Below are 27,641 nucleotides of genomic sequence, written 5' to 3' on the forward strand. Positions count from 1 at the left end.
TCTGACTTTATTGAGAGATGTGAGGATCAAAGGGCAGCTAGCCATGCAAAGAACTAGCCTGGTCGTGTGCATTGAGGTGACCAAAGGGATTTCACCTGGATATAATACTGATCCTGAGCCAATCTTGGTTCTAGTCAGTGAAGGGTAATGTTTAGGATAAGCATGGTGCAGACTGATCCAAGATGGACTCTTTGTAAAAGCTGGAGTTTAAATTCAAATCTTTGCAAAAGCACATTTATACACTGTGGCTACGCTGGAGTACAAAATAAAGTGAGTGACTAGAACTGTTGTGCATAGTATTTGAAAAGATTTGTGCTGACAGGGCTAGATGTTTATAGAGCAAGGGATGCATATATTGGTAAGTGGGACGATAAATAATAATCTGCTGTAATTTTTAAGTGTGAAGTTAATGCCCTTAGTTGGCTCCTGGATTCAGAGCCAATATATACAGTATCTTTATAAGGCTATTTACAAATACTGTCATGTTTTTATTTACAGTTATTGCCGCAACAAAGGCAGTTAAGTCACTGCCTTGTGGTTTATAATGACAGAGCAAAATATCAAATGATGTATGGTGATTTTGCCTTAAATAACAGAAACCATAACAGTCCCTCAGAGTTACTTAAAAGTGTGCTGGGAGAAACATTAGCCACTCATTAAAAATTCATTTGGAACAAGACGCTCTGAGACTTAGAAATTTCACCACCACCACCTTTTTGACAAATAACACTCAGTTTGGTTTTTCATCCATCCTCCTGGAATACAGTTATTTCTTTTCTCTGCTCCTCCATGCAAGAAAAAGTACATCAAGACATCCTCATGTTGTCCACAACCAGATATGACGGCGAATATTACAGGACGTTACATACAGATAAACAACGCTGAGAATATAATGACAGGAAGCAGATTCTAGTGGTTTGATTTCGACTATAAAAATCTGGTGTGTGCAAAGAGGGTGTGATTGAAGGGCGTACTGAGTAAGAAGCTCCCCGAGGTGCACGCAAAGCATTTGTCACATCAGAGCTGTGAAGAGCACGAATGTGCCGTAATCTAATCACTGGAGAGCAGTCTGCAAAACACAAACCCCAGTGTGTGTGTGTGTGTGTGTGTTTGTGTGTTATGACTTTCATTTGACCAAAATGTAGCAGAGACTTTTAAATTTTTTTTACATAAACACAATGTAATACCTGAATCATTTTGTGACACATATGCACATCATGAATCCATATTACAACAGCAGACGTGCAACATAGTGAGCTGCAGTCCGCACACATAAAAAACTTAGATCGTCACCCTTGAAAAAAGTGTTTGCACAAGCCACTACAGTAAACAGCTACAATCATTCACAATCTCTTTTGTCTTGTTTTCTCTTACACAAATGATGACATGAAGACTCACAATGTCCCTAAGGCTTTGACACGCCTTGACATCATAGTAATGTAGTCCTCTCCCAGTGGAAATGGCTAGTGAGGTAGCCAGACTTCCTGCACACTTTTCCTCGTCAACGTGATGCTACATTTCTGTTTTTGTGTGTATAAAAACCACACAAAAGTTAAGCTGTGCTACAAGAAAAGTAGCTCTAAAGAACTCTGGAGAAGTGGCTCGTCGTCCACTCAAGCTGCTAATTCGCTGCCGCTTTTTGGAAGGGTGGAGGCGGGGTGAGGTGTTGGGTAAACACTCCTGAGTATTCCTCCATCATAGCGAACGTCTTTATCAAACTGAGAGGTCAAGGAGAAGTGCTCCGTCATCATATTTCCAGCACGCAAGTCACGGGGACCAAGCCTCGCTTCTTGCCGCTGCTCAGTCGGAGGAAATCGTCAATCTCCTCGTTCTTCCCTACACAGATCTGCAGTGGGAGGGAGGGAGGGAGGAGCGGGAGGAGGAGCGAGTGACATTCAGTAATGTGAGAGAGTTTGTGGACTAGGGCAAAAAAATAGTGAGCTGCACTGGAAAACCATAACATGCTGTCCTTTGTAATCTCAGCAGTTTTCTGCATGAATTTACATATATTTATCCAGTGTGTGTGTGCGTGTGAGAGAGAGAGAGAAAAATTATGTGTACTTTATGTGTGTGTTCACCTGGGCCTCTTTCACAGTCATCTGGCCTTTGTCTCGGTTGCCGTGGAAACCAGCAGTGACCTTCCACACCCGCTCACCAGGACGGACCCGCTGTACAAAGTTGGCCGGGAACAATCCCACCTTGTCTCTGCTTTTCCCCTGGTAAACACGCCCGAACAGGGACACGCACACAGTTAGTCTGTTAGTCATCGACAGATATAAATAGATATTTCTGTCCTGTTCTGAGGTGGCTAGGGTGGAAAACAATGGTTATTAATTGCTTGTAGTACAGAAATCTGTGACACTGACTGCATTTTAATCATCTGTCGGCTTAAGTTTTAACACAAACAGCCAACCAAACACACTACAGTCCTTGACAGTCCTTGACTAAACATACATAATTAGATTCTTTGTGTTATTATTTTTGTTTACCCGACCTGTTGCCTAAATATGCATCACATTTATATCACAGTAACACATTGGAATTTCAATAAACCATCACAATTAGCAGAAAAATTGGAACAAAAAGAATGTTTTGTGCCCTAATTAGCAACATCAGTACGAGACCAAAAAGCATCTGCATTTGTGGAGCTCTAATCCGCAGCTCTTCTCTTCAGAGACTCTGGCACACAGGCGAACAAAGCCCATGGGTGCCCACTTAGCCATTTTGCTCACGATGTCCAAATGTTGACATTTAGCAATGGCAGGAAAGGGGAGGTTAATTGTCAGTTTTCTATGATGGAGTGTGATTTGCATGGGTGGAAATTACTCTCAATACAACAACAAAGTGTTTTGTATAATTGTACCATTTTACATCTATTCTTTGTATTCTGACATAAATACTGTACCACACTCATTTTAGGCTACAGCAAAGAAAACCTCCAGGAAACTCTGAGTATTTAAATAAACCACTTACAGCTACTTAAATACGTTCCCATTTCCACTTGGAATATAAGCTGTACAAACATGGTTACCCTGCTGCCGTATTATTGGTGCTTTTCCCTGGTGTTTCGTTTACGTGAAGACCTGTCTGTCCTTCGACAGGTGAAGGTTAAGATCTTCAGCTGCCTCATTAAACGCACTCTGCAATCTGTCTTCTTCCTCTTTTCCTCTTCATGCTAACTAGCTCTGCGAACACCCACACCTGCTGTCCTTCAAGCGCATCCACCAGCTCTTTAATCTTGGTGTCTGCAAATAGCTCTGCTTTAAAAAGGAAGAACTTCACGGATCTATCTGTGTGTTGTTGACGCATCTATTCAAATAAATCTGGAGATTTGTAGTTATAATATTGTATTCACCTCAGCATGGGCTATTTAGGAATACAGAAAAGTGCAGAGAGAAACGTGGTAATTTTGGAAAGCCTGACAGCAGTTCATTTGACTCGAAAGATTTTGTTCATAGCTCACCTTCCACCAGTCCTCATTTGAGTCATCAGTGACTTGAATTCTGTCACCAGGCCTGGAGTTAAAACAAAGTGCTCGATGAGAAGACTTGCACATAACACTTGAAGCATTTATCATGATTCACAAATTACACCATCTAACATGCATGGCTCAATTGTTTGACATTTCAGGAAATGTGCTTATTTGCTTTCTTGCAGAGATAGATGGCTGTATGCTGCCAGTGTCCAATTAGCTTAGCATAAAAGACTGGTAGCAGGGGGAAACAGCTAGCCCGGCTGTGAGTCTCGCTTGTTTATTCTGTACAAACACATACATAATGGAAATCACAAGTGGTGTATATCCAGTGAGTTTCAAGCTGGAGCCAAGCTAACAGTCTTTATTCTAATTTAGACTAACTAGCTGCTGGTTCTAGCTGCTGAGTGTGAGAGTTGTAACAATCTTCTCAGCTACTCATGTTCACACTATGAACTTTTTTGTTGCCATTTCGCCGTTGAAAGTTAAGGCCAGCTCAACTTTGATCTGAACAAAAGCAGATGTCTTAAACATATATCAAACTTTACTAAATTTGTTACAAGTGAGACATTTTTTTTATTTTGACAGGTTTTATATCAGGATGTTTTCAATTTAAGTCTCATATACACGTCAGATGAGTAGGCTGCATTGGTGAGGCATCACTGCCTGCTTGATGTTGCTGACTACCTTCTTTTCATCATTTTCGTGTATAGTACTGTTAATGTCACTTATGAAATGAGTTTTTTTCTGTGTGATTGCTCTGTCCATGTGAAGAAACGCCTCATGTTTTCTTCTTGCACAGATGCATCCAACAGATTACTGGTGGGTGTCATACCACACTCAACAGTTTCATGCACCTACAGCACTAAACATGCACCTTTTTTTTTTTATTTACGTCACACACTCAATGCAGATTTGTCCTTCCCAGTGTGCTCACCCTCCCAATCCAAACCCTACATCCCCCTACGATCAACCCGCTGAGGAGGCAGATGGTGCAGGAATGTTTGTCAATTTTGGCCAGGTACACACTTTCTCCTCTTTTATCTGATTACTCTCTTACAAACACACAGTACAGTATACAAAGAAACTGGACTGACTGTAGTTCCAAGTCGTTCTTCTCCTGAGGCAGAAACTTGTACAGAGCCACATAGGTGTGGATGGAGTGAACCTCTACTCTCTTCGGTGTCTGATAAAAAAGGAGTATCCAAAGATAGAAAGAGAAAGAAGAGAAAGAGACAGAGAGGAAGGTTATTATCTGCATGTTCCTCATGGGCAGTCAGAAAAGGATGGAGAGTTTGAAGGGGGTTGACAGCGTGTATTTTCACCAAGAAAAATGAGCTGAAAGAAGAGAGGAACTGCTGACTACACACCTTCAGGCTGACCCTGTCTTCTGAATCAGCCTTCTCGCTTTCAGGAGGGGTGAGCACTGGAGAGACAGACACATAAAGACAAGAAGAGAAGGAGAAGGAAAAGAGACAGAAAGACAATATGTGTGAAGAGGAAGAGGGGAAGAGCGTGGGTGAAAGAGAAAGACAAAAAAAGGAGGGACACATGGAGAGTTCTTGTCACTTTGCGGCAAACAGACGGAAGGCTGAGGCACAAGGTCATTGACTGTAAAGTGGCAGCGGTACAAACAGATGATCCCTTCTCCTGGGACTAAAGACAGAGAGGTTACAGAACTGTGAAGAGAACACACAAACACACACACATCACCTCTACAGTGTACTGGATCTTATTTTAATGTAGTTCTTTATCGTTCTGACATTTTCATCGCAATTTCCTTTGTCACAAACACGTCACATTGTGGAAAGAATCTCAACATTTGTACTTCATCTACCTTAGAAATGAAATGAATATGTAAAATATTCTCACGTTGTTTCCTCTCAGCATTGAAATGTTAAAAAAAAATCCTTTAAAAGGAAACAACGGTAACAGCAAACTTTTGTACCAGACCCTTACAGTCAAAGAACAAAGACTTCTTTCCAGATTACTCCATTTGCTTTGATATTGAATAAAAAGAGGAAATGAACCTTTAGAAAAGGAAGAGATACAAATACTCTACAAACCACCAGCTTCCTTGTTACACCAGAATAGTCACTGGATCTGTCACTGGTAGTGTGTAAAGTCCAACACCCTCCTTTAACAGCTTTGTTTTGTAATTTCTTTCTCAACTCACATGTTTTTGACAGGAAGAACTAAATAAGTAATTTGTTTGAGTTGTTAGAGGAAATAATCACAGATAAGGTAGGTAGATAAGGGAGAAGTAGACAAACTGTCACCTCAACTTGCATATTCACAAGAATACTTTGGGAAATATGCTTATTGACTTTTTTGCTGAAGGTCTGTTTTCAGAACAAAGACTGGAAACAGGAAGAAACAGCTAGCTTGGCGATGTACTTAAGTCACAAAATCCCCATTTCAGCCCCTCCATTTAGCATGCCTCATTTGTTTAATTGGTTGTTTAGTTTAGGCACAGTGGTTATGTGCCTAAACATGTCATTTTAATACTTCAGTTTTTGTATGAATTATACAGATGAGATATGTGTTCATTATAGTGAGCTTTAGAGGCGTTGGTAGGTGGATTTTGTAATCTTTGGACTAAGCTAGGCTAACCAACTGCTTTTATATCAAAATTAGAGATGTATCTATCATCTTATTTACCTCTGAGAAAGAGATCAAACAAGAGTATTTGTCAAAATGTGGATCTAATGTTAGAGCTATTTTGTATTTATCTTAAAAACTGCCAAACAACCAATTGTCTGTTAAAAATTTAAAGGAAATTGGTTCTACTTACTTCCTGGGATGTGTTCCTCTTCAGCTATTGGCTGGTTTTCTAGTTTGTCTGGCTGTTTTTCCGCCTATAACACAGAAAGAGTTGTAGCCAGCAACGTCAACAATATTCTTGGTATGATTAATGCCAACATGAATGTATATGTCTGTGTATTTTATGTGTGTTTTTTTACCTCATGACATGGTGACTCTGAGATACTGCCAAAGCTGGAGCGACTCATCTGAGCCAGCGACGTCCCATAGCGCAGTGCCTCATACACAGGGTCAACAATGCCATTATCTGCCTCTACACAGGGCCAGACAAGATGGAACAAAGCAACACGTGCAGTTTTATAGCTGACACTATACTGACAAACACACGCAGTGGCCTGACAGGCATCAAGGATCGAAGGCCACAGACACGGTGATTAGTCATCCTGAGATTACAGTTGTTTGGTTCCATCACTCACCCTGGGCAGCAGGAGCCTCTGTGACCACACCCAATGCATCAGTGGTTATCAGAGGAGAGCTGAAGTTCCTCTTGAAAGCTCCTCTCTGACAGACCCGCAGAGACAAGGGGAAAGGAGAGGGAGGAGAGGAGAAGGACAAACGTTACTTGAGGAGGAAAAAATGATTAAAGGGCAGATCTAATATATCGGTGTAAGACAATACCTGTGTGGTTTTATCTGGGAAAGGTGGGAACAGCACAGTATGTGAGATGAAAGCTGAGTATCTGAGGATGTGTGTGTTCTTTCAGTATTTCAGCTCAGCTCAAACCTCCTATGAATGACTTTGATGCAGAATTTTTGCATAACAGAAAGACTTGGGGGAAAATGTGAAGGCACCTGCAGTATGTTACTCGTTATTATTTTATGTCTGAAGACAAAAAACAGCAATATAAAAGACACAAACACATTAAACCTATGTATACAAACTGCACATACACTGTGCAGTTTGAAACAGGCTGTGAAACCAGGACATTTACTGAAGGCAAACACTAAAGCCCACTCTCCTTCTCTAAATTCCTGACCTTAAAAGTATTTAAAGTAAATCACTAAAAAGTTTCATATGAGAGCAGTTTCTTTTGTGGGCAGAGTCCCTGTTTTGATGACTTATAACTTGACTTGACAGAAAATAAATGACTTGAGAATCAACTTGGAAGTTAAAGACTTGATGACTCGAATGGCTTGTTTGTGTTTATTCAATGTTTTCAGTTTAGGTCTTTAGTCTGGCAGTCAGTATTTCTCTGTTTAACAGTGAAGGGGAGGGAATTTTAGGGGGATTAAGAACAAATTAATAAAGATTTTTTTTCTAAAGTTATTTGTTTTTTTTGATTGGTTTGATTATGTTTATTTTACTGAATATCAATAATCAATAATCAATTATTAAGGACTCGACTTGACTTGGCACAACCTGTGACTTGACTTGCCCAAGAAAAATGACTTGGGACTTGCTTGAGACTTGGACCAAATGACTTGGGTCACAGGTCTGCTTGTGAGTGACATCTAAAAACATTTTGATTGATTTTATGTCAAGCTGCATTTTCGTTTTTCATCCGAGCCTTTCAGTTAATGGACTGTAGGCGGAAGAAGAAAAGAAATGATGAGTAATGATAAGAGGCTAAATGAACAGACATACTTTTCTATCTTGACTTATGTAGGTTACATCAGCTGAGATGATCTACGATGCATCATTGCACTAATTGTTATAGCTGACTGTTGGTGGCAGTAATACACTCACTATTAGTTTTAACAGGGACTTTCTGAAGAAATGCCCCCGGACACTGCTGTACGTTTAATGGAGCATGACTAAACTTATTTCTTATCTGTTCTCAAGCTAATTCACCCACATGGTCTGCGTATCGAGGCATTACAAATGTGTGCCTCTGTCAAAATGTGGATCAACCAGCACAGATCTGCTACCGTACAACTTTGTTATCCAATTCTTTATTTAGCAAGAAGAGTATGTTTAGTACATGACTCATCGGATTAAATTACAAAGTCCTGTTTTTGACAGAGGCTGTGATGAATCTGTCCTGCGCTCTCTAAATAGAAAGAGTTTATAAAGATAGAATAACAGCTTTTTAATCTCTGTATCTCTTTTCATCTGGTTTACAGTAAATTATTTATGCTGAAAATAACATGAAATCAGAAAAATGTCTTGTGTTTCTGCCGTGCTGTGTAGAATTCAGTGTGCAGCATTTTTTAATCACTGTGTCCTGATGCATGGAGAAAAAACGTGGATAACTTAACCCACTGCCTTTCAGTGATTTATGGATATAATTTTACACTGGTGGAAGCCTGGACACATTTTATATGCTTGTGTCTGAAAGTGTGTGAAAGTCAAAGTAAAGAAATATTTTTAGTTATATGGAGGAAATAAATCAAAATGACTGCCATGAGATTTGACAGATCCTGTGAGCGTGGACCTTCTGAAAAGCACAGAAGTCATCCAAAAGTGAAACATCGCTTTAAGGTTGTGCGGGAGTGTGATGGCGGCTCTCAGGACTGACAGACAAGAATTTGCCCAGAGTCTCTTCTTTATCTCCTCGCTCACAGAACACAAACTTCACCTCTAGACTGAAATAACTGCATGAAACTCTGTGCTGACACACAACTGAACATGGTGATTTCACAAAAGCTTCATCTATTTTTAACAAATTATGCAAATATAATAAAACACCAACATATCTAACTCTAATCCTAGCTGGATATGGGCGTTTACTCTTTCAGTTAAAAAAAACACATTTAGTTAAATCAGCCGATCATGTTGTTGCTGTCAAACTCTTAACTTGTTCTCCTCTATGCTGTTGTCAGGTGAGAGTCCACCTCATCACATCCAGATCTCCAGCCAATCACCAGTGTCTAGGCTCCATCAGTGGGGGGTGAAGTGAACTGAACAGAGCTGAGAACTTTGCCAGAGATCCTTTATCAATTTGTTCTGGACAGATTGTAACTGTCCTTTGTAACAAGCTAAATTTAATATTTTCTTGTTTATTGTTGAATCCCTGAAGGGTGGTACTTTTACTTTCAGCTCTGGATTTTTTATTTTGGTGAATATTGTTTGTTCTTGCCAAACCCTCCCCTGCAAAAAGCCAATAAAGTCAAACTGTTGTCGTAAAATGGAGTAAATGCAAAAGTGGAATTGTGGATTTGGGGATACGTGACACTCCTAGTAAAGACACAGTAGAGAGTACAGCTCTGGCAAAGTGTCTCTGAGTTTTTGATGCTTTTTTTTCTGAGTATTGTTTTCATTATTTGTGTTTGAATCTGTCACAAAGCACTTCACAGGAAACACGCAACACAAACAAAATGAAAGAGCTCTCTGTAAATAAACTTGGCAAACGCTTCACTTACTGTCATATTATGCTAATTAATGGGTGACAATTGTCCTCATCTGCTCTGAAGGCGTGCAAAATGATGTGCTCAGATTTGAAGGTAGATAAATGATTTCCTCAGCACTGGAAAGCTTAAATCTTTGCTTTCACATGCAACAGCCAAACACCTACAATCACATATCAACATATCAGTGATGGTGACTGTGGAGCATGACTAGACAGTGTTGGACTTGTTGAGGTTTAAGAGAGCAGACAGGCTGAAATTTCACACTTTGCTCAGTTGAGATGGACAGAAATTAGGATTGAGCTCTGACCACTGACAGAGGAGACACACAAATTCAGATGAGGATGGGTGTGTGTGTGTGTGTAAAGCTTTCCTGCAGAAGCAATTACTTTGTGCAGTGATCAGCAGGCCTATTTCTTTAATCAGACTGTAATACATCTTTAAGTTCAATTAACATTGATTAGCAAAATGTTGTCATGATTCCAAAGCAATTTAAAGCTGCTTGATTCTGGAGATGTTTTAAATCGTTTGGTCACATGTGGGTGCACTCAGCAAATGGACTGAGAGCGAGCCAGAGAAGCTGCAGTCATCGATATCCCTTCTTTATTCTTAATTACACTACTTTACATACATACATTACATTAGGCTAGTGTCGGCTGGTAATGTTTCCACCTTGTGTGTGTGTTATCATGGCAAAATGTGGTCCTGGGGACACCTCTTGTAGTGGGATCTAACACAGAAGTGGTTTTGTGTATTTTGCCAGGTGTTTATATGTCTGTCTCTGTTTCTGTGGACAGATTTTGTCACCATGACAGCCGAGTTTAAAGATGGATGTGGTCCGAGCAAGGGGGTCAGAAGTAGGGGCAGAAGTGTCGCAGCTGGTGTGATCCCATCACAAGAGGGTCTCTAGTTACTGTTTGTTATGAAAGATGAGTGGTGCAAGAAACACTTTACTCAAGTTAAATTAACAATAAGGTTCCAAGAAAATATACAGTAAAACTCCTGCATTCAACATTTTACTCAAAAAAAGCCCTTTAATTATGGAGTTGTAGAAGTCTTCTAAAAAATTATGAGAACTGTCACTCACTGTTTCTATTTAAACATGTTGAAGTCAGAAGAAGAACAGAGGAGGTGGCCTACGACACTACTTCTCAGCCACCTGCAAAGTAGTACTGAGTTCTCTCCCCAGACAGCTTAAAAACCATTCACATCTGCGCTCACCTAGCCCCACACATAACTGAAGTAGAGTTTAAACTGCAATACATCCTTCTGAAAAAGTATGAAGTAACATAAAATAGAAATACCTGAAAAGTGTACTTAAGTATACTTGGTTACCTTCCATCACTGTGGATATGTGAACTCTACACAACACTGATAAATTAATGATAAGTTACACAGAGGTCTCCTGCTCCTCCTCCTGCTGCTAACACACGCTGCTCTCTTCTCCCTGCAGCAACTACATCATTGCTCTGTCTGCCCTCAAATCATCCCAGCAGTGTTTGACCCGCATTTCTACTCCAAAAAGACTTAATTTACTCAAACTAAACTGGCTAAATAGTTTAAACATTTCTTCTTCATCAACAACAGGACAATTGTTGCCAAAAATATGCTCTAAATTTGTTTCACCTGACCTTACACCTGCACTTCACAAGCAGTCTATCTGCACACAAAAGCTTTGGATGACGCATTTTGGTTGACAGTCAGCAAATCGCAGACCTTACGTTATGTAGATGTATAAGAAGTAGCCTCAAACTCCATCCAGTTTCAGTAAAATGCCTAATCCTTGCTTTGATGAGTGTGCAGTGATCGAAAAGGACACTGCCGAGGGCTTGGCGAGAGCCTGCCGTGTCATATCCTCGAGGGATTGTGTGCGCCTCAAAAACACTGAATTTCACACTGAATTAGCCAGACCAGCTGGTACAGGGAGATATTGATTTTCCAACACAGTTGAAAAGGCAGGAAGGAAATGTAGCATCCAGACAAGCGAGAGGAAGAGAGGAGGGCGTTATGAGAGAAGAGCGGCACATGTGGAGAGAAAGGACAAAAAGGCTGAGTGAAGAAATGTTGGGACCTGGCCACTGAAACTTTATCAGTGTCATCCTGCTCTGCTACTGTTCCTCTCATGGCTTTTATAACTGGGAGATAATTTTATCCCACTGCAACCCTTTCACATTTTTCCCAGTGTCTTAGCCGACATTGCACAGCCCTGATCAATCCACAATTCATGTATAACCTCTACCTTTTTGTCTCTTTTGGTTTGAAAAGGGCTTTATCCTCTTTAAACAAGACGGGGGCTTTGAGGCTAAGCATATTACCAGGACTAAATGCTATGCCAACTGACAGAGAGACAATTACAGCATCCAGATGCTGTTTAATTCTGCTGACACAATGCATTCTGGGTCAGTCTCTGGCCTACAGAGAACTCATTCATTTCCAGTAAGTTTTACAAACAAATACACAGAATACAAACATGAAATTAACTATGTAAGAAACATGTCTGCACATGGTAAGCTGGGATACTGTGAGATAAATACAGCAAATGAGTAAACCAACACAGGAACCTTTAATTTAGTATTATTAATTAATACAAAGCTACCCTGACCAGCATTTTATGTAGGGCTACAACTACCGATCATTTGTTTCAGAAAGGCGCTGGTGACGTCACTGTCGCTCTTTATTTTTCCTGGACTCATCGATCACATTTTTGCTTGAAAAATGAATGAAATAATTAAACGATTATCAAAATAATAAATTACAGTGAATCTAAAATAACAAAACATGACAAAAAAACTGAAAGATTAATCATTAGTGAAGTAAACATGATGCGTTTGAGATAAATCATGATGATGAATGGACTAATAATGATAAAATAATCATCCAAACGCTCCTTCATTGACCAGTTGGCAAATGCAGCTACTTTTGCAAGATTTTGGAAGAGCTTCAGAGAGTTTCACACCTCTGTTAACACCAGATGACCACATATCTATGGGGGTCAAATATCTGCCAGACAAGTGCAAGACACTTGTAGAGAAACTTTGTGTTGCTATATATTTTATGTGGGCAGTAAGGAGTGACTGTTAGCTTCATAAAGGTGCATTGTGCGTGGTAGTGAAATTTAATGATAGTTTGAGGTGTTCTTACCTTGCCGTTACAGGGCTGCTGGGAGAGCTCCGATGAGCACCAGAGGTGGGCTGCCAGTTTACAGGCTTTACAACGCAGGCCCTGCTTGGAGTTTCCTGCATAGACATCAAACAGTTCATTTTTACCTCTCTTGGGCTAAAGAGCTGAAATGTTTTCTTTTGTCAGCAACTGGTTAAGGCCACCTAGAATGGCAATATCATGAGTGGTAAAGGTGATGGGAGCAGGAAGCATAAGGCATTTTTTGTTTAATTGTATTCACATGTCACATTCTCAAGGATTTGTAACTGCTTTCCATTCTTTGTTTCTCAACATGGCTGCATATTTTCCATTAGTGTAATATTTTGAAGTAACTAGCACGGCTGACCTACCTTGAATCATGTGTTTGCATCGCTGGCAGCTGGTAGGCCTACGGAAGACGTGCTCCTGGAAACAGTGGGTCTTGACCGGCTGGGCCTGAGACTTTGGCTGGATTTTGGAGGTCCCGGACAGCTTGGGACTGACAGAGGGTGAGTGTGACGACAATGAAGGGTTGGGACTGTCAGTCGGGGATTGGGAGGGAGAGCGCTCATAGGCCAGGGGGGATTCAGAGAAGGGGGGAGGAGATGGTGGGGGTGGAGGTGTGGTGATGAGGGCTGAGGGAGGGCGGGTTTCGCCGTTGCTGCGCTGGAAAAAGTTGTCCACACTCTTGCTGCGCATGACTGATTTGAAGGACAGGGAGCGTTTCAACCGCTGCAACTGAAAGACAAAAACAAAAGAGAGGATGTTCGTCAAATTACAAGTAGCTCCAAACAAGTAAGAGCAAACAACACAAAGTTCAGAGGAAGTGTTGAGGAAGGGTTCTCCACAAAAGATATGAAGCAGCCAGCCAGTGGGAAAAGTAGCCAGCTAGGAAGGTGTGCCAATATTCCAACATATAAACCAATCTTATCTATCTATTTGAACTGGGAAGTTGGAATTTCCAAGTTCCGATTTGGAATTTCAACTGGAATACCTCAAGAAGTCGGATTTCTGACTCAGAAAGTCAGAAACACCTCATCAACGCCATTCTCAAAATCCAAGATGGCTGCTAAAGTCATAGAATATACTGTTTATTAGCACTTCTGTCTTATTTGTGTCTTATTTAATCAGTCTTACACACAGTACTGTCAAACATCTATCTGTGGACATGTTGCTTCAGTGTTTGTATGTGCAAAATACAGCGGAATGCCTTGTCATCAATTGGTATTGCTAACAATGGCTAACAATGACTAACAATGGCTAACCTGACCAGAACTCATTCTTCTGACTTGTTGTACTGGAATGTGGTCAACTTGGGTATAAAGTTAAACCAATAAATGTCTCTGTGGTTTGTATGCAAAATGCAGTGCACTGACTTTTTCAAACTTTCAGTACAATCAAGCTGTTGTTGTCCCTGTTAATGAGGATGTCCATTGTCTATGCAATCAATGCAATTCTTAACGCGTTTCGTCATCAATTATTTTGTTAATATTTGTTAAACACTGAGGATGACCTTAGGTTCTCAAGTTCTCTAGCAAGTGCGTATGAAAAGCTCCGCTAAAAGGCCAATCAATCAGCTACTCATTGTGAGAGATTGGATGCTACATAAACACATTTTCTACCAAAGTTATAACAGTTTTTGTTATTTTACATCTGTGTTTTCCCATATACTATGTTTGTTTTTGACTGTGCTCTCAGAGGTCTGTAGTCGTGTGGGATTGTTTGCTTGCGTTTTCAGGCTGCTGCCAATTAAACCTGATTAAACCAAACTCACGTGGTCCTGATAGGGCATATTGGCAAGGTCTTAATGTAACTATGTAACTATGATTGTTAACATTTTAGTGATGGGTATATAATGTTATAGAAAATATTAAGGATTTAAAAAAAAGCTAAAGTGATTCAGGCCACACCCTTTCTTTTAATTTGGACAATTTACACAGCAATGAGTGAAATGTTAAAGCAGAAACAATAGAAGTGTCCAGCTCTGGGGGATGTGCACTGTTTGAACAATCAGTCTGTTAAACAGCTCTACCCTCTGACTGTCCTTGCCCTGCCAGGCTGGCTTCTGATCCTCCATCTTCAGCCTTTTCCCCTCTTTCCTAACATCACAAATTTGCCATCCCTTGCGGATCCACTCGAGTCAATACCCCTTAAAATTCACGTTTGATTAGTTTTATTGAGCGGCCTGCACCTTCGCATCTGATGCAGTCAGTGATGCGCGTCAAACAGTGTGTTTATCTTTGACTCTGCCTGCCTCCATTTCCTGCACACTTGCCATCCAGTGCTTTTGGCAACAATGAAGGGGAACTGATAATGACAAACAATTACAGGGATTTAGGAGCAATAGGATCCAATATATGGATAATAATAACTGCTGTGGACTCATACATCAAGAGAATGGCCTGGAGAATGAGGGCAAGGATGTAATAGGTCCTTCAGAATGAAGAGCACCGCCTCAATTTACACAGAGCTCATTAGCGGTCTATGTTAGCAAATGGTTTGAGGGCATTGTTTTGTTGCATTGTGTTTATTTTGTGGTGTTAATATGTTGCTGCTTGTAGTGATGTAGCAGAAGTCAGACATTTTTCTTCTGTTATGTATGTTTTATCACAGTTTTATGTATTTTAGCATCCTCATCATGTCTATTGCACCTTTGAGCTTTGAAAGCCACCACATCGGCCATCTCGCTCCTGTGCAGAAAATTTGATCAATAGCATTGAGCAGGTTCCTCTTTTTCTCCTTTAAGCTACAGATTCACAGATGCCAATTAGTTTGAGTGATGAAAAGCGTCCTCTCTGTTGACTCATTAGTGAGTGCCTCTCGTAAATGTTTTCCTACAGGGAGCTGAGTCCAAGCTTTCCTTAATGGCCTTTTCTTGGCTGGACCGGTGGGCCATTCAGTAATGGATGTTCCTCTCTATTAGATTTTTAACTTGTCTGACTTTGTTAATCTTCTCTGTGGTGAAGGCCGGTCTTTACTCCAGTTTGAGGGGAAAAAAAGAACAATTTCTTTTAGAAACAATCTAGGCAACACATAAATGATAATCGATAGTTTAATAAGCCTCCCTGAGCTTTTACAAAGATTAAAGAAACAGAAGATAAAGGGATAACATTTTTTTTTCCTTTTAAGGATTGAATAATCATAAAAATTGGACTTTCTTATCAACACGAGCCAGTACTTGAGTATCTATTCACTCCAACTTCCATAAAGAATCTATATCCTCCCCATACATGCATTGATGAACGCAATAAATAATTGTTGAATGAATAAAACTTCAGTTGGGTGCTTTTGCGCCATCCCTCAGTGGATCTATTATTCAGCAGATTCTGTATCTACATAATCCCATTTGTCTTATCCTACAAAGTTTAAGCTTAAGCAGCACAGTCAAAGAGGTAGTGCAAGTGTTTTATGACTGTTCTCAAAATGAAAGAAGATGCAATGTAGTTTTTGTAGCTTGGCAACTGCTCTGGGCACTTCCACAGTTCATTATTAGGCCAAGCTCAAGCACAATTAATGGTAAATGATAAAAGGACTGTAATTTTATAGCACTTTTCTAGTTTTAGTGACTACTGAATGGGTTTTGGTTCGACCCCTAACATCCATTTCAGGGAAATATTTGTGCTAGAGCCTGACTGATACTGAATTTTTGGGGCCAATGCTGATACTGGTATTAGGGAGTAAAAAATTCAGATATAGATATATCCACTGATATTCTATATAAACTGTGTATACAGAATGTATACATAAACAATTTTTTGTGCAGATGTTATCTTAAATTATAAATGACTACAAGCATCTTTCCTGCATTACGTTCTGCAAAAATGTTTTTATATCACTGCATAGAGGACAACATTAACACTGTTGCCAATATATCTGTGATAGGTCGATATTGACGGATAATACTGACTGATCAATATACACGTGGGCTCTAATTTGCACCACGGGATAATGACATTTTAGACAAATATGTGCTTCCAACTGTGTGGCCTTTTCCTCATTTAAATGAAAATGTCCTCAAGCACAAAGTGACGTCTAACTGATTCTGTCTATCTGCCTTCCTCCAAAATCTTGAGAAAAGCCTTCCCTGAGGTGTAGGTGTTGTTAATGCTATTGGTTTTGTGATTAAAGGGGCTGTGTGGAAATCTCTCTTGTGCTGGAAGTTGGTCTTTAGTTTATGTTGTATGACTCCATTTCTCATCTAGTTACTATTGCTCTCTTTAGCCGAGCGGAGAGAGACACTGAGAGGAGGCACAAAATCCAGCCCGAGTACTTCACAACGAAATCCACAGTCCAGCAGCATTAAACAACTTAAACAAATCGTCCACAGGCTTGCGTAGGCAAGTGAGAGAGACGGGTAGGTCTCATTTTTCAAGTCATGTTACAATGCACTCACATACAGTATGACCAATGAAAAAGTGATGAATGCATGTAAATTGCTACAAATTGTGACATAGAGCCCCTTTAATTGTTCAATAATCACAAAAATAGTTCCAATGTTCGCGTGTCCACATACTTTAGGCCATGTACAACAGCGTACCTGACATTCAGGACCAAGGTCAACTCTAGTATACAAATGTTTTCTCCTCTAAAAGGCTCTGTAATCGTGCACTGTAGATTGTATAACAGTTAAATATACAAGCAGTTTCATGAGGGTGCACTTGCTCTGATTCGCTAAACCAGTATAAACAAATTTCAGTGTGGCGAAGCCAATAGAGCTTATAATAAAACCAGAGTTATTTACATATTAACACAAATTAGTAGAGAGAAACACTTGAATCCAGTTAATCATATCTAATCTACTGTCAGTGCACATTACAAGTACTAATACAACAAAGAAATGACTGCAGCTGCCTGAGTTTATCGAATTTATGAGCTGCAGGGCATCACGCTGCACACACACCACTATCATTATCTCCTAACATTTATGGTTACTCTTATAATTATGTTATAATCTCACAATGTGTGTTAGTATAGTTGCTGGTTGGAGACATGGAGTATGTTCACAGACATGAACAATATTAACCAGCTTCACTGCGCCTTCTTATATCCCATAACATCCTCCACAGAAAACAGAACAGAAATCAAAAGCACAGTTCTAATGAATGCAAATCTCTATGTTTCTCCATGGCACTCTTGTGTCTCTCTGTAAGGTTTTGAAAAGTCTATTTATGGATCACAGAACTGGGGACCCATCACACTCTGAACCACTGACAGCAATTAGCTCATCACAGTGCAAGTAGCGTAGTGTACCAGAACAGACTGTAGTTTGAGGAAGAAGATGAAGCAAAGAATAAAAAGAAAGTCTGAGGGCAGTGAAAGAGAGTGAGATAAGAAAAATAATAGGTAAAACAGATGGAAGAAATAGGAGAAGGAGCACAGTGAGAGAAGAGACAGACTGAAAATACACACCACAAGCATCAACCCCCGTCGTCTTTGAAAGCCCAACAATGCACCAGGGCCTTTCTCTATCACACCTCTGACAGGCAAACGGTACAGTGGAGACAGAGCTGACGTCTCAGCCTTGTTCTTTGACCGTTTAAAAATGAGCACAGCGCAGACATGTTTGGTGAAGGCTTCTATAAATAGGCTGTTGTGAGGAATGCATGGATATATTAATGATTAAGAAGTGGGAGGGGTTCACACAATATGCCAGTGAAAAGCGAAAAGTCTTCCTGCTGCCACTACAGTACAATTGCAGATGCAGTAATGTGTAAGCTTCGGGAAAGAGGATTAAACTTTCTTAAACTGAACACGATGTACTCAATGTAATGACATAGACTTCAGCTCACAATATGCGTGTGGGTGTACAGCTATGCAGTGAGCTAAAAACTGTAAAAACAAAAAAAACAGCACTCAACAAAAATTTGATGACAGTGATGACAAATCAGAAAAAAAGATGGAAAACCATAATCAATAGGAAGAGGTACTTTAAAAAGTGATAGCCCAGTAACAAGGAAATAAGATTCACAAAGTCATAAACTAGTTGTCAGAGAGTTACTCATGCAATGAAAACACCAAAACTCCTGCAATAATGCCATAGAAAAATACCCTGTCATTTCATCAATTTTGTTTTTTTACATTTAACCAAACATCGCTGACATAATGCTGCCCCAGTGTATGGTTTTAGATAGCATGCTGGTGGTTTTTGCTTTATAAACAATAACAATGATGACTGTTGCACTTTTGCTACAGTAGCTGTGCACATTCTGTACACATTCTGTGGCACAACATGATGCAAACATAATTTAGATGGATGTAGAGGCAACATGTCCTTGCGATCAGAACTGTACGAGAACAGAATTAGTTGCTTTTCCTTGAATTAGCTGCTAACTGCTGCTAGCTGCTTTTTAAAACTCCCAGTAGTGGGTTGCACACGTAACATGTCTTCAAAATGTCATTCTGGCTCTGGCAGCTTGATTTATTGATTGAAATCTTTATTTCGAACATGTACATTTGTGTGTTTAAAAGGTGGAACAACAATTATTTATTTTTTTAATGCAGAACAGTGAGCAACTCACCTCCCCAGTGTCTGCCAACTTTTGCCCACTGCAGTGTTTTTCCCAGGACATCTCTAGCTGCTGATGATATTCAAAGTAAGAGTGAACACACTGGAAATTTTCTTGCAGTGACCTGAGTGTTGAATTAAAGATGACCTCATTAGGCACTGCTCCAGTTGGACCTTGTTGGGTAAAAGTGCACTTACTGAAACGACCTTTTTTGCAAAGTTGTAATGCCTCACTGCACAAGCTGCATCACTGGTCTAAGGGCTTGGAACAAATTAAAAACTTGCGATGAAAGTGCCAAACTAATTTAGAGTACAGTATTTCTCTATTAAAGGGGATTTTAATAAGCAACCTGAAGAATCCATCCAAACCATCCAAAAGATGAGATGTGAAGTTGTTATATTATTCAGGTCTAATGACATGATCTTTGTCTAACTGTTTCAAGCTGCCTGGGAGGTTCATCAAATGTTTTACACTGTATTCCTTACCAAATTACACAACTTTAAAACTCGACAGATAGAGATTGGAGGAAAAGCTAAAATAAAGTTTTTATTTTCAGGACTTTCCAGAAGGAAAAGGGAACCTGAAGTGAACCAGAGGTGTCTCTGTCACCAATTACACTTTATGTAAATATCTCAGGTGAAAGAAAACCTGTGAATCAAGATAAATCATTCTCATATCCCCCCTCATTGTCACGTTCACAGCTCTGTGTGGCTCTTGAATATTTGGCTGTTGTTTGAGGAACTGTTTCTTCGTGATCCATGAGCCTCTTCTTGCTCGCAAAGACTTCGGCAGCTCACAAGCTGCCTGCCTGAGTGTGCAGAAAAAGAAGCTTGCATTTCCAAATCCAGCTATTTAAAAGGCTTAACTGCACAAGGAGCTTTTGCAGTTAGCATTACGTGACTCTACAACTGCCCTTTTACTTTCACACAATGGCGAAAGAACAACACTCATTGGGGTGCTCATAACAAGTTTGTTACCCTTTATTACTCACGAGGGCTACTTTATCTTACATTCAACACACACATCGAGATTAAATTGGCTCAGCAGCCTTTACGAACATCATGAGGCAAAGAGATCGAATAGGATGTTGAAGGAGGAAGCTAAAAAGATAAGAGAGAGACTCGCTGCGCAAGAGGCTGGACAAGACTAAATCTTGGACTGGCATTTAGTTGTTTGGGAGAGCTTTGCCAAACAAAAGGCGGCAAAGATGCTGAGCTGGACAAGAATTATTAGCTGGCTTGCTATGTCTTGTTTTGTTGTGCTTGCTCGATGTTTGGCTGTGTTAGCAAAGTTGTCAACTCGCTAATTTTGTATCATAAGTAATGTGGTAATCATATCAAATGCATGTGTACAGATGTCCGTATTTATGCCAGGGGTAGTGAAATGCGATCTGTAGCTGTAAGGGTTATAATGTTGCTTTAATGTACATTTAAATGAGTCAGTACTCTAAGTGAGTTACTTTTGCTGCAAGTTTTTGTTGCGTAGTCCCACAATAAACTGAACGACTTCAGTCTTAGTGAGTCAATTCAAATGAAAGAGTAGAAACAATTAGATGTGCAGGGTGCTTAGCAAGATAATTCTATTTGTATTCTCAATAAAACTGTCTTTATTGATTTTTCAGTATGTTCAGAAATCTTTCTATTCTAGATAAATGTGGAACAAACGTAGAGGAACAAATTCTTCTATGCAGGGGATGACCCCACTCTTAAACTTTTAACTTTTCGCCTTGTACTTATTTCATGTTTTCTCAAGGTGAGTCTGACATTCAGAGCTGAAGATCAGAACTATGTATTATAAAACTTTATTTTTTCCACTCCATTACATCAACAGCTTTGCCCCTCAGAGACAAAATAACCTCAGTAGTTAACTGTCTCTATAGCAGCAACCTAAGGTCAGTACTAAACAAAGGACTAAATTAAGTCCATATTTATTCCCAAGTGACTCCGCTCTAACCCTGACACTGCACATGGTACTCTGCTGGATCAGCAGCATTTCAGAACTCAATCAAGGACAGTAACTCAATGACTTCATCGTTAATCACAACAGTGCTCGGTCAACATGGTATACATGAGCACAACGGGGACACTATGAAGTACGAAAAAGTTGGATGAAACAATGGTGACGTCCTATTCTTTTTGTGTTTTCTATCCATACGAATATCATCTCCTCCGGTTTCTCTCATTGTGTCTTTGTGTATCCGTTTTCTGTTCTTAATATAGTTTGTATCAAAGGTCAGCAGGACAAGTCAATCATTTTGGCAGGAAACACAAACATATAATGGTCTGTCTGTTAGAAGTTAGGCTGGTAATTTATGTATCCTCCTGCTAAAAGTGATATGAAAGAAACAAACACAAGGAGGCAGAATACGCTTTGTTCAGAAATGTCATCCACGCAGAATAATCAAATGAAGGTACAGACGCATGCTGGTACACATCAGAAAAGCTCTGCAGGTGCATTTTCTAATTAAAGAGGTTCAGTTGCCTTGTGAGACAGGAATTCAAGGGTGAACGTTAAAGAGAAGATTAAATGTCACCACTGCCAAAACTTGTCCAAAACTAATTAAATAGAATAATATCTTTTTCCAATTTATGACTACACATTTGCGTTAAACGATTTGTTTCATGGAGTGTAAAACTAACAAATTGGAATTTGACTATTTTCATGTTTGCATTTTTATGAAGAGTAATTTTAAGCATAAAAACTAAAGATAAAAGAGGAGTGGAATAGAGAGGTATTAATCAAAAAAGAATGTCTTCTTGTTTGTTCAGTTTCATTTGCCTTGTCTTTTCTTCTTCGCTGCCTATTATCTCCTTTCTCCTGTTTTTTACCTCATACTTTCTCTCAGTTTCTCTTGTTCCTGACAAGACCTCTGGCTGGCTAACCTGTTCTTAAATCACCCTTATTCTCTCAAGCACTCAAGAAAACCATCACCGGCCAGCTACTCAGAGCTGTGGAAGAAGAAGAAGAAGAAGACAATGTAGGAAAGGAGGGAGGACTGGAAGAGAAGAGACAGAAAGTGGGAAAGATGAGGAGAGGTGAAGTGCAGGTGGAAACAGACAAGGTTTTGGGTTTCATATCAATGGCCAGCAGTCAATAGAAAAGAGAGAGGAAATACATACTCTAAGAGGAGAGCAAGAAATTAATTAGATGAAGAGGGGAGAAAAAGGGCTGATAAGGAAGTCAGAGAACTCTGAGAAAGTGAGCGTGAAGGGCAAAGTGGGAGAGAAGCCGTTCCCATCATTTTACCTCATAAAAATGTCTTTGTGTTGGCTGAGAAAGCGATGGGCCGTGTGGAGGCCCTGCGGACCGGGGTACAGCACCACCTTGCATTATCAGCATTTACACCCACTGTCTTTTGTGAATATTAAACTTTATGTAGCGGCTGATTCTCTGCACACCTCTCATTTCCTCCACTAATAAACTATGTAGAGTTTAAAGGAATAGTTCAACATTTTGGGGAATAGGCCTATTCACTTTATTGTCAAGAAGTTACTAAGAAGATCAACACTAGTCTCATGTTAGTAAATAAATGAAATAAATGTTGATGATTTATCCCCAGTCCCGGTTGCCACAAGCCAAGCTTGGCGAGAAAATCACCTTGGTACTGAATTCTCTGTCTGACTGAGTTCACTGGGACCTGCCAGTCTGGCCAGTCTTCGGACCCCAAGCTCCATGGTGGGGGGGTGTAACACACATTCAGCACTACTGGCAACTGTGAACATCAATATAATAATACTATCTGCAAGAATTCCGTCCCTAGCTGCCTGTTTTTACCAGAAACATGTAAATATGCTGAAGCACTCCACTAAATGTTTCATGGGAACTGCAGTAACATGCAGATATCTGTCTATAGAGATTAGCCAAAATGACCTACTCATTGAAGAGGGAATTTTGGCCTGGATATCCACTGGCTACACCCACAGCACCAAAACATTGGCGCTTGCACAGAGCCTAAATCAGCGTCAGACAATATGATGTTACCTGTTTACCTGCATGCAACCAAAGTCCACTCATACTTGATTGGTAAGTACGAAGCTACAGTCGACAGCTGGTTAGCTTAGCTTAGCATAAAGACTGGAAACAGTTGGAAACAGCTTGGTCTAAAGACAACAAAATCCACCTGCTACAGTGAACCACTCCTACATCTTAATAACTGACACAGTGTAAACACAACAATTTGCTGTTTAACGATGGTTATGCGCTGGATCTGTCCTGGTTGACTGGCAGCTGCTCCTGGTCAAGTAAAATTCTTGCACATAACCCCCAAGAAACGTTTTAACAAAGATTTTGTATAGATTAAACAAATGAGATACTGCGTGATGATAAGTGAGCTTTAGAGATCCACATAGGCATACTGTGACACTATACAGACATGAGAGTGGTATTGATCGTCTCATCTAACTCTCAGCAAGAAAGCAAATGCACTTTCTTCCGAAAATCTATAACTATTCCTTTAACCAATGCTATGTTTTTTCAAACTCCAAGCTTTTCTTGCTATCCACTTGAACGTACTTCACTATAAATGCACAACACTTGAATGGTGTGTCCTTCAAGTGATTAGAGAGGAATAATAATATTTTTGGAGCTATCACCTTGCCCGTAGGTGGAGGAGGTGGAATAACTATTCATTGTCTGTCACAGCCACTATTAGCAGCACTCTAGAAAGCTGGTATGGCCATTTAGCACTGTAATAAATACTCTGAGAGCCGAGGGACAGTGGAGACGGAGAGGGAACGGAGAGTGAGAGATGAAGGAGACAGAAGGAGAGAGCTGGATGAGGAGACGAGAAAAGACTGCAGAGAGACAGGCGGGAAGAGGAACTGAGAAAGGCATGGAAGCAAAAGGGAAAGCAAAAGGTGGAAATTGTTATGGAAGGAACAGAGGAAGGAGACAAGTGAGAAGATTGAGAGTGACAGAAAGAAACATGTGAAGCTCAAGAGAAACCCTCGAGCAGACAACTCCAAAACAGACCCCAGTTGTAACACACATTTAATCTCTCCTTCCTCTTTCCTCTCCATTCTTCTTCTGCGGGATGTGAGCGGCCGTGGCTGCCAGCAGGGGCTTGGCAAACACAGAGCTCCACGGCTGACGCAGCTTGGAGGATTGTTTCCTCCCAGTTCTGTTTTGTCTGGACGGCCGTTTGTGTGAATTATGACCCAGCCCCTAGCAAGACACAGCAAACATCTGCTAGCTGATTGGCTCATAAATTCACGCAGCACCTCAACGCCCACCATCTATTGTGTTGTCTGTAGTCAAATAGAAACAACAAGAGGCCCGTCCTGCAAGGCTTGTTCCAGCTCCCTGTGGCGAAGGCCAACAAAAACCCAGCCTTAATGTAATTTGCTGCTCTCATTGCTGCTGCAATTAAGGCTGCTCTTGAAGCTCATTTGAAAATGTTAAAAGATAAATGCGATGCAGGAGATTTAGGTCAAGTCAGTAACAGAGAATTTACTGAGAACAGTCTCACTTTGAAGTTCAGCTCCACTTTTTGTCAAGAAAGATCCATCAGCAAAAGGAGAGAGTCTATTTTTAGAAAAATACAAGATTAGACTGAGGTTTTTATACACCTCTGGATTGCCAACAAAGAAGGCAACCGCTTTTTTGTCATGCTTATCCTGCTAAATTTGAGGCTATGGCTGCCGTTTCTATTTTCACAATTAATCAATTAATCTTATACTCTATAAAATGTCATATTGTGGAAAAGGCTCGCCACAACTTCCCAGATCCCAAAGTGACGTCTTCAAATTGCTTTTTTTGTTTAAGCAAGAATACAAAACCGAAAGACTCTTCATTTATGATAGTAAAGAGAAAGAAAAACAGCAAATCCTCACATTTATAAAGCTGGAACCAGCAAATGTTTGACATTCTTGCTCGAACGATTTATGGATTATCAAAATAGAAGGCAACTAAATTTCTTTTGATCCACTACACAATGAAGTGCTTAATCATTGTATCTCTGCTTGAGGCACCTTCTTAAAGAGGGTCAAAATCTAGTTTTAAACCCTCATTTAAACCCATATTTAACCGATATTTAAGTTCCATTTAGGGTCAAACCGCTTTTGAAGGGCCAAGATGGCAGCATAATATGGATAGATTGATTATTGGCCTGGCAGACACACATCACACCTCTGCAAAAATAATTATTAATTAAAGTTATCAAATAAATGTAGTGGAGTATAAAGTAGTAGAAAAGGGAAATACTCAAATAAGTACCTCAAAATTACACTTAAGTACAGTTCTTGAGTAAACTGTAGTTAGTTACATTCCATCACTGGTTATTCTAAGTTTTGACACGATGATTTTATTTTTACTGTGAATGTGCATTGTTCTCCTTGATTACTAATTATCGATATCGGCATCGGCACTGTGAATACCACATCGGTCGACCCCTACAGCATAAACAAAACGAGAATGGCACTCAATAGAGCTCATCCCTCCGCCAAGGCCGAACAGTCCCCTTTAATTCAATCAAGCCTAATCCTTTATCAAACTCAAATAGCCCTGTATCACTTTAAACCACCCGTAACTGCTTAACCATAGTTTAAGCTCACCAGATCTAGGCTCAGCATCAAACTGTACTCACTCATAGATATCAGACACCTAAACAAAAATGCTAGCAATCAAATTCATCTTTAACTTTCTTTACTGTGTGTTTTGTCTCTTTTTTGGCAAACAAATTACAAATTACTCCTACACAGGAGTGTAGGGAGGTGGAGAGAACGACACTGCCTAGTGAAAAGACAACCAGATGAATTAATAAACAAAAGATGCACAATAGCTAACATCTTAACACAATATTACCATATGTGCATTATTAACCCGATATTCATTTTTTGATATCAAGCTTATCGTGAATATCATGATGTCACGACAGACCTACAACACCCATTAACCAAAAGTTAATGCGGTCTATTCTGGGCCAAGACCCCCCTTCAATCCAAGTTTCATAGAAATCTATTCAGTAGTTTTTGTGTTATCCTGCTGACAACCAACCAACCAACCAACATAGACACAGGTGAATACACAAAACCTCGGTGGAGGTAAAAACATAAAATCAAACAACAGAAGGAACAAAATTAAGAAGAACAGGTAAGAATATTAAAACAAGGCTACAAGTAGAGTAAGAACAGTGATAATTACAAGGGAACCATTTACCAAAGACTTTACAATAGTCCTGAATTCTACCAATTTCAGATTAATCAATTTGAAAATCTTGTGCAGATTATTCCAAGTGGTTGGAGCACATTGCATGGACGTCTCGTGATCTGAGATACTGACTGCAAGATGCACTATTGATGTGAGACTCTGTTTATAGTATGTTTACTCGAATTACCCCTGCAGCAAAATTGGGAACAAGAGAAAGCATACAAAAACTGTATAACACATAGAGACATGGAGAAATGTATAGTAAGGGACCAGCAGCTCAATTTTTTGAGCAGAGCAGGTTAATCGTCCATGGACGGGATGGTCCCATTGGGTTTTCCAAGAGAAATGATGCAAGGGCCCCCCAAAGGTGCAGGCTCATAACTCCTCAGCTTGGACTCTGTACCTCCCACATTCACTGCATGGCCAACATATTATGATGTCTGAGACCCTGCAAAAACACACTCTCAAAGCATCTTTCTTCACCTGTAGTTTGTGCTCTCACTACACATGCACAGAAAGCAGACACACACGCACCTTCATGTAATCTCTGCCCTCTAACTTTGAGGTCAGGGTAGTTACACGAATTAAAGCGGCTTACTGTTATGCAAGACGTGCAGCCTCCCCCGAATTAGCTGGCTAGTTAGCTAAGACAGACAACTTATTCAAAATTCCCTTTAAAACCTAAGTAATTTAAAGACAGAGCAGGTGGTGAAACGAGTCCAAAGCAGGAATAAAGGTGGTTTAAATCCTTCAAAGCTCTCCAACTTCAAAAAAACACTTATCCTTTTTTTGGGGGGGTTATGTTTAAAAATCGCCATTTTTACACAGGTGAGCCGTTACCTTTGATTCGGGCTGGCTGGGCACGGTAGCTTGTGGTCGGTGGAGGTCTCGGTTTTGCGGTTCATTCTCCTTCTCGCTGATTTCCGTCATCTCGGCTCAGAAAATGCTCCTTCGACAGCAACACTGAAACAAACTGATAAGTCCACGGTGGCAGAGGAATGGAGGGGAGGGTGACAGCTACGCACAGAGAGGTTTAAACATCGCTACGGTGTCTTTATCCGGAGAGGTAGAGCTAGTTTTTAACTGTCAAGTCATCTTTCATCGCCAGCCTCCATCTGGGAATTTGCTTTTTTTTTGAAGACGGTATTCCGTCGGAAAGCTGCGTCTTGTCTTCAGTTTTAAGTCTCTAAATCGGAGCAGAAGAGATGGAAATTGTTATATTCGGTGGAGGAAATGAAATATCCAGTAGCGGCTGGCTGTCTCCCGGTA

General features: G+C 40.1%; 1 protein-coding gene across 1 annotated transcript; it reads right to left on the bottom strand.

Annotated features, from left to right (window-relative positions):
- Positions 1-53: 53 nt before the first annotated feature.
- LOC141015800 (SH3 and cysteine-rich domain-containing protein 2-like) lies at positions 54-27,641 on the bottom strand. Its single transcript, XM_073489991.1, has 11 exons — positions 27,213-27,641; positions 13,092-13,458; positions 12,724-12,818; positions 6,712-6,796; positions 6,436-6,548; positions 6,267-6,330; positions 4,843-4,898; positions 4,570-4,658; positions 3,464-3,515; positions 2,079-2,216; positions 54-1,846 (listed from the first exon to the last, which is right to left on the bottom strand). The coding sequence occupies exons 1-11, from the start codon at positions 27,300-27,302 to the stop codon at positions 1,748-1,750; spliced, it is 1,248 nt and encodes a 415-aa protein (XP_073346092.1). The 5' UTR covers positions 27,303-27,641; the 3' UTR covers positions 54-1,747.

The sequence above is a fragment of the Pagrus major genome, chromosome 20 (genome assembly GCF_040436345.1).
Source record: "Pagrus major chromosome 20, Pma_NU_1.0".
NCBI lineage: Eukaryota > Metazoa > Chordata > Actinopteri > Spariformes > Sparidae > Pagrus > Pagrus major.

Bases quoted from the DNA above. Each gene is read 5' to 3' on its own strand.
- LOC141015800 (XM_073489991.1), bottom strand. From the start codon at position 27,302: ATGACGGAAATCAGCGAGAAGGAGAATGAACCGCAAAACCGAGACCTC. The intron at 6,331-6,435 runs GTAAAAAAACAC...TCTGTGTTATAG, and splicing joins CAGAGTCACCATGTCATGAG to GCGGAAAAACAGCCAGACAA. The intron at 4,659-4,842 runs GTGTGTAGTCAG...CTTTTTTATCAG, and splicing joins AAGACAGGGTCAGCCTGAAG to ACACCGAAGAGAGTAGAGGT.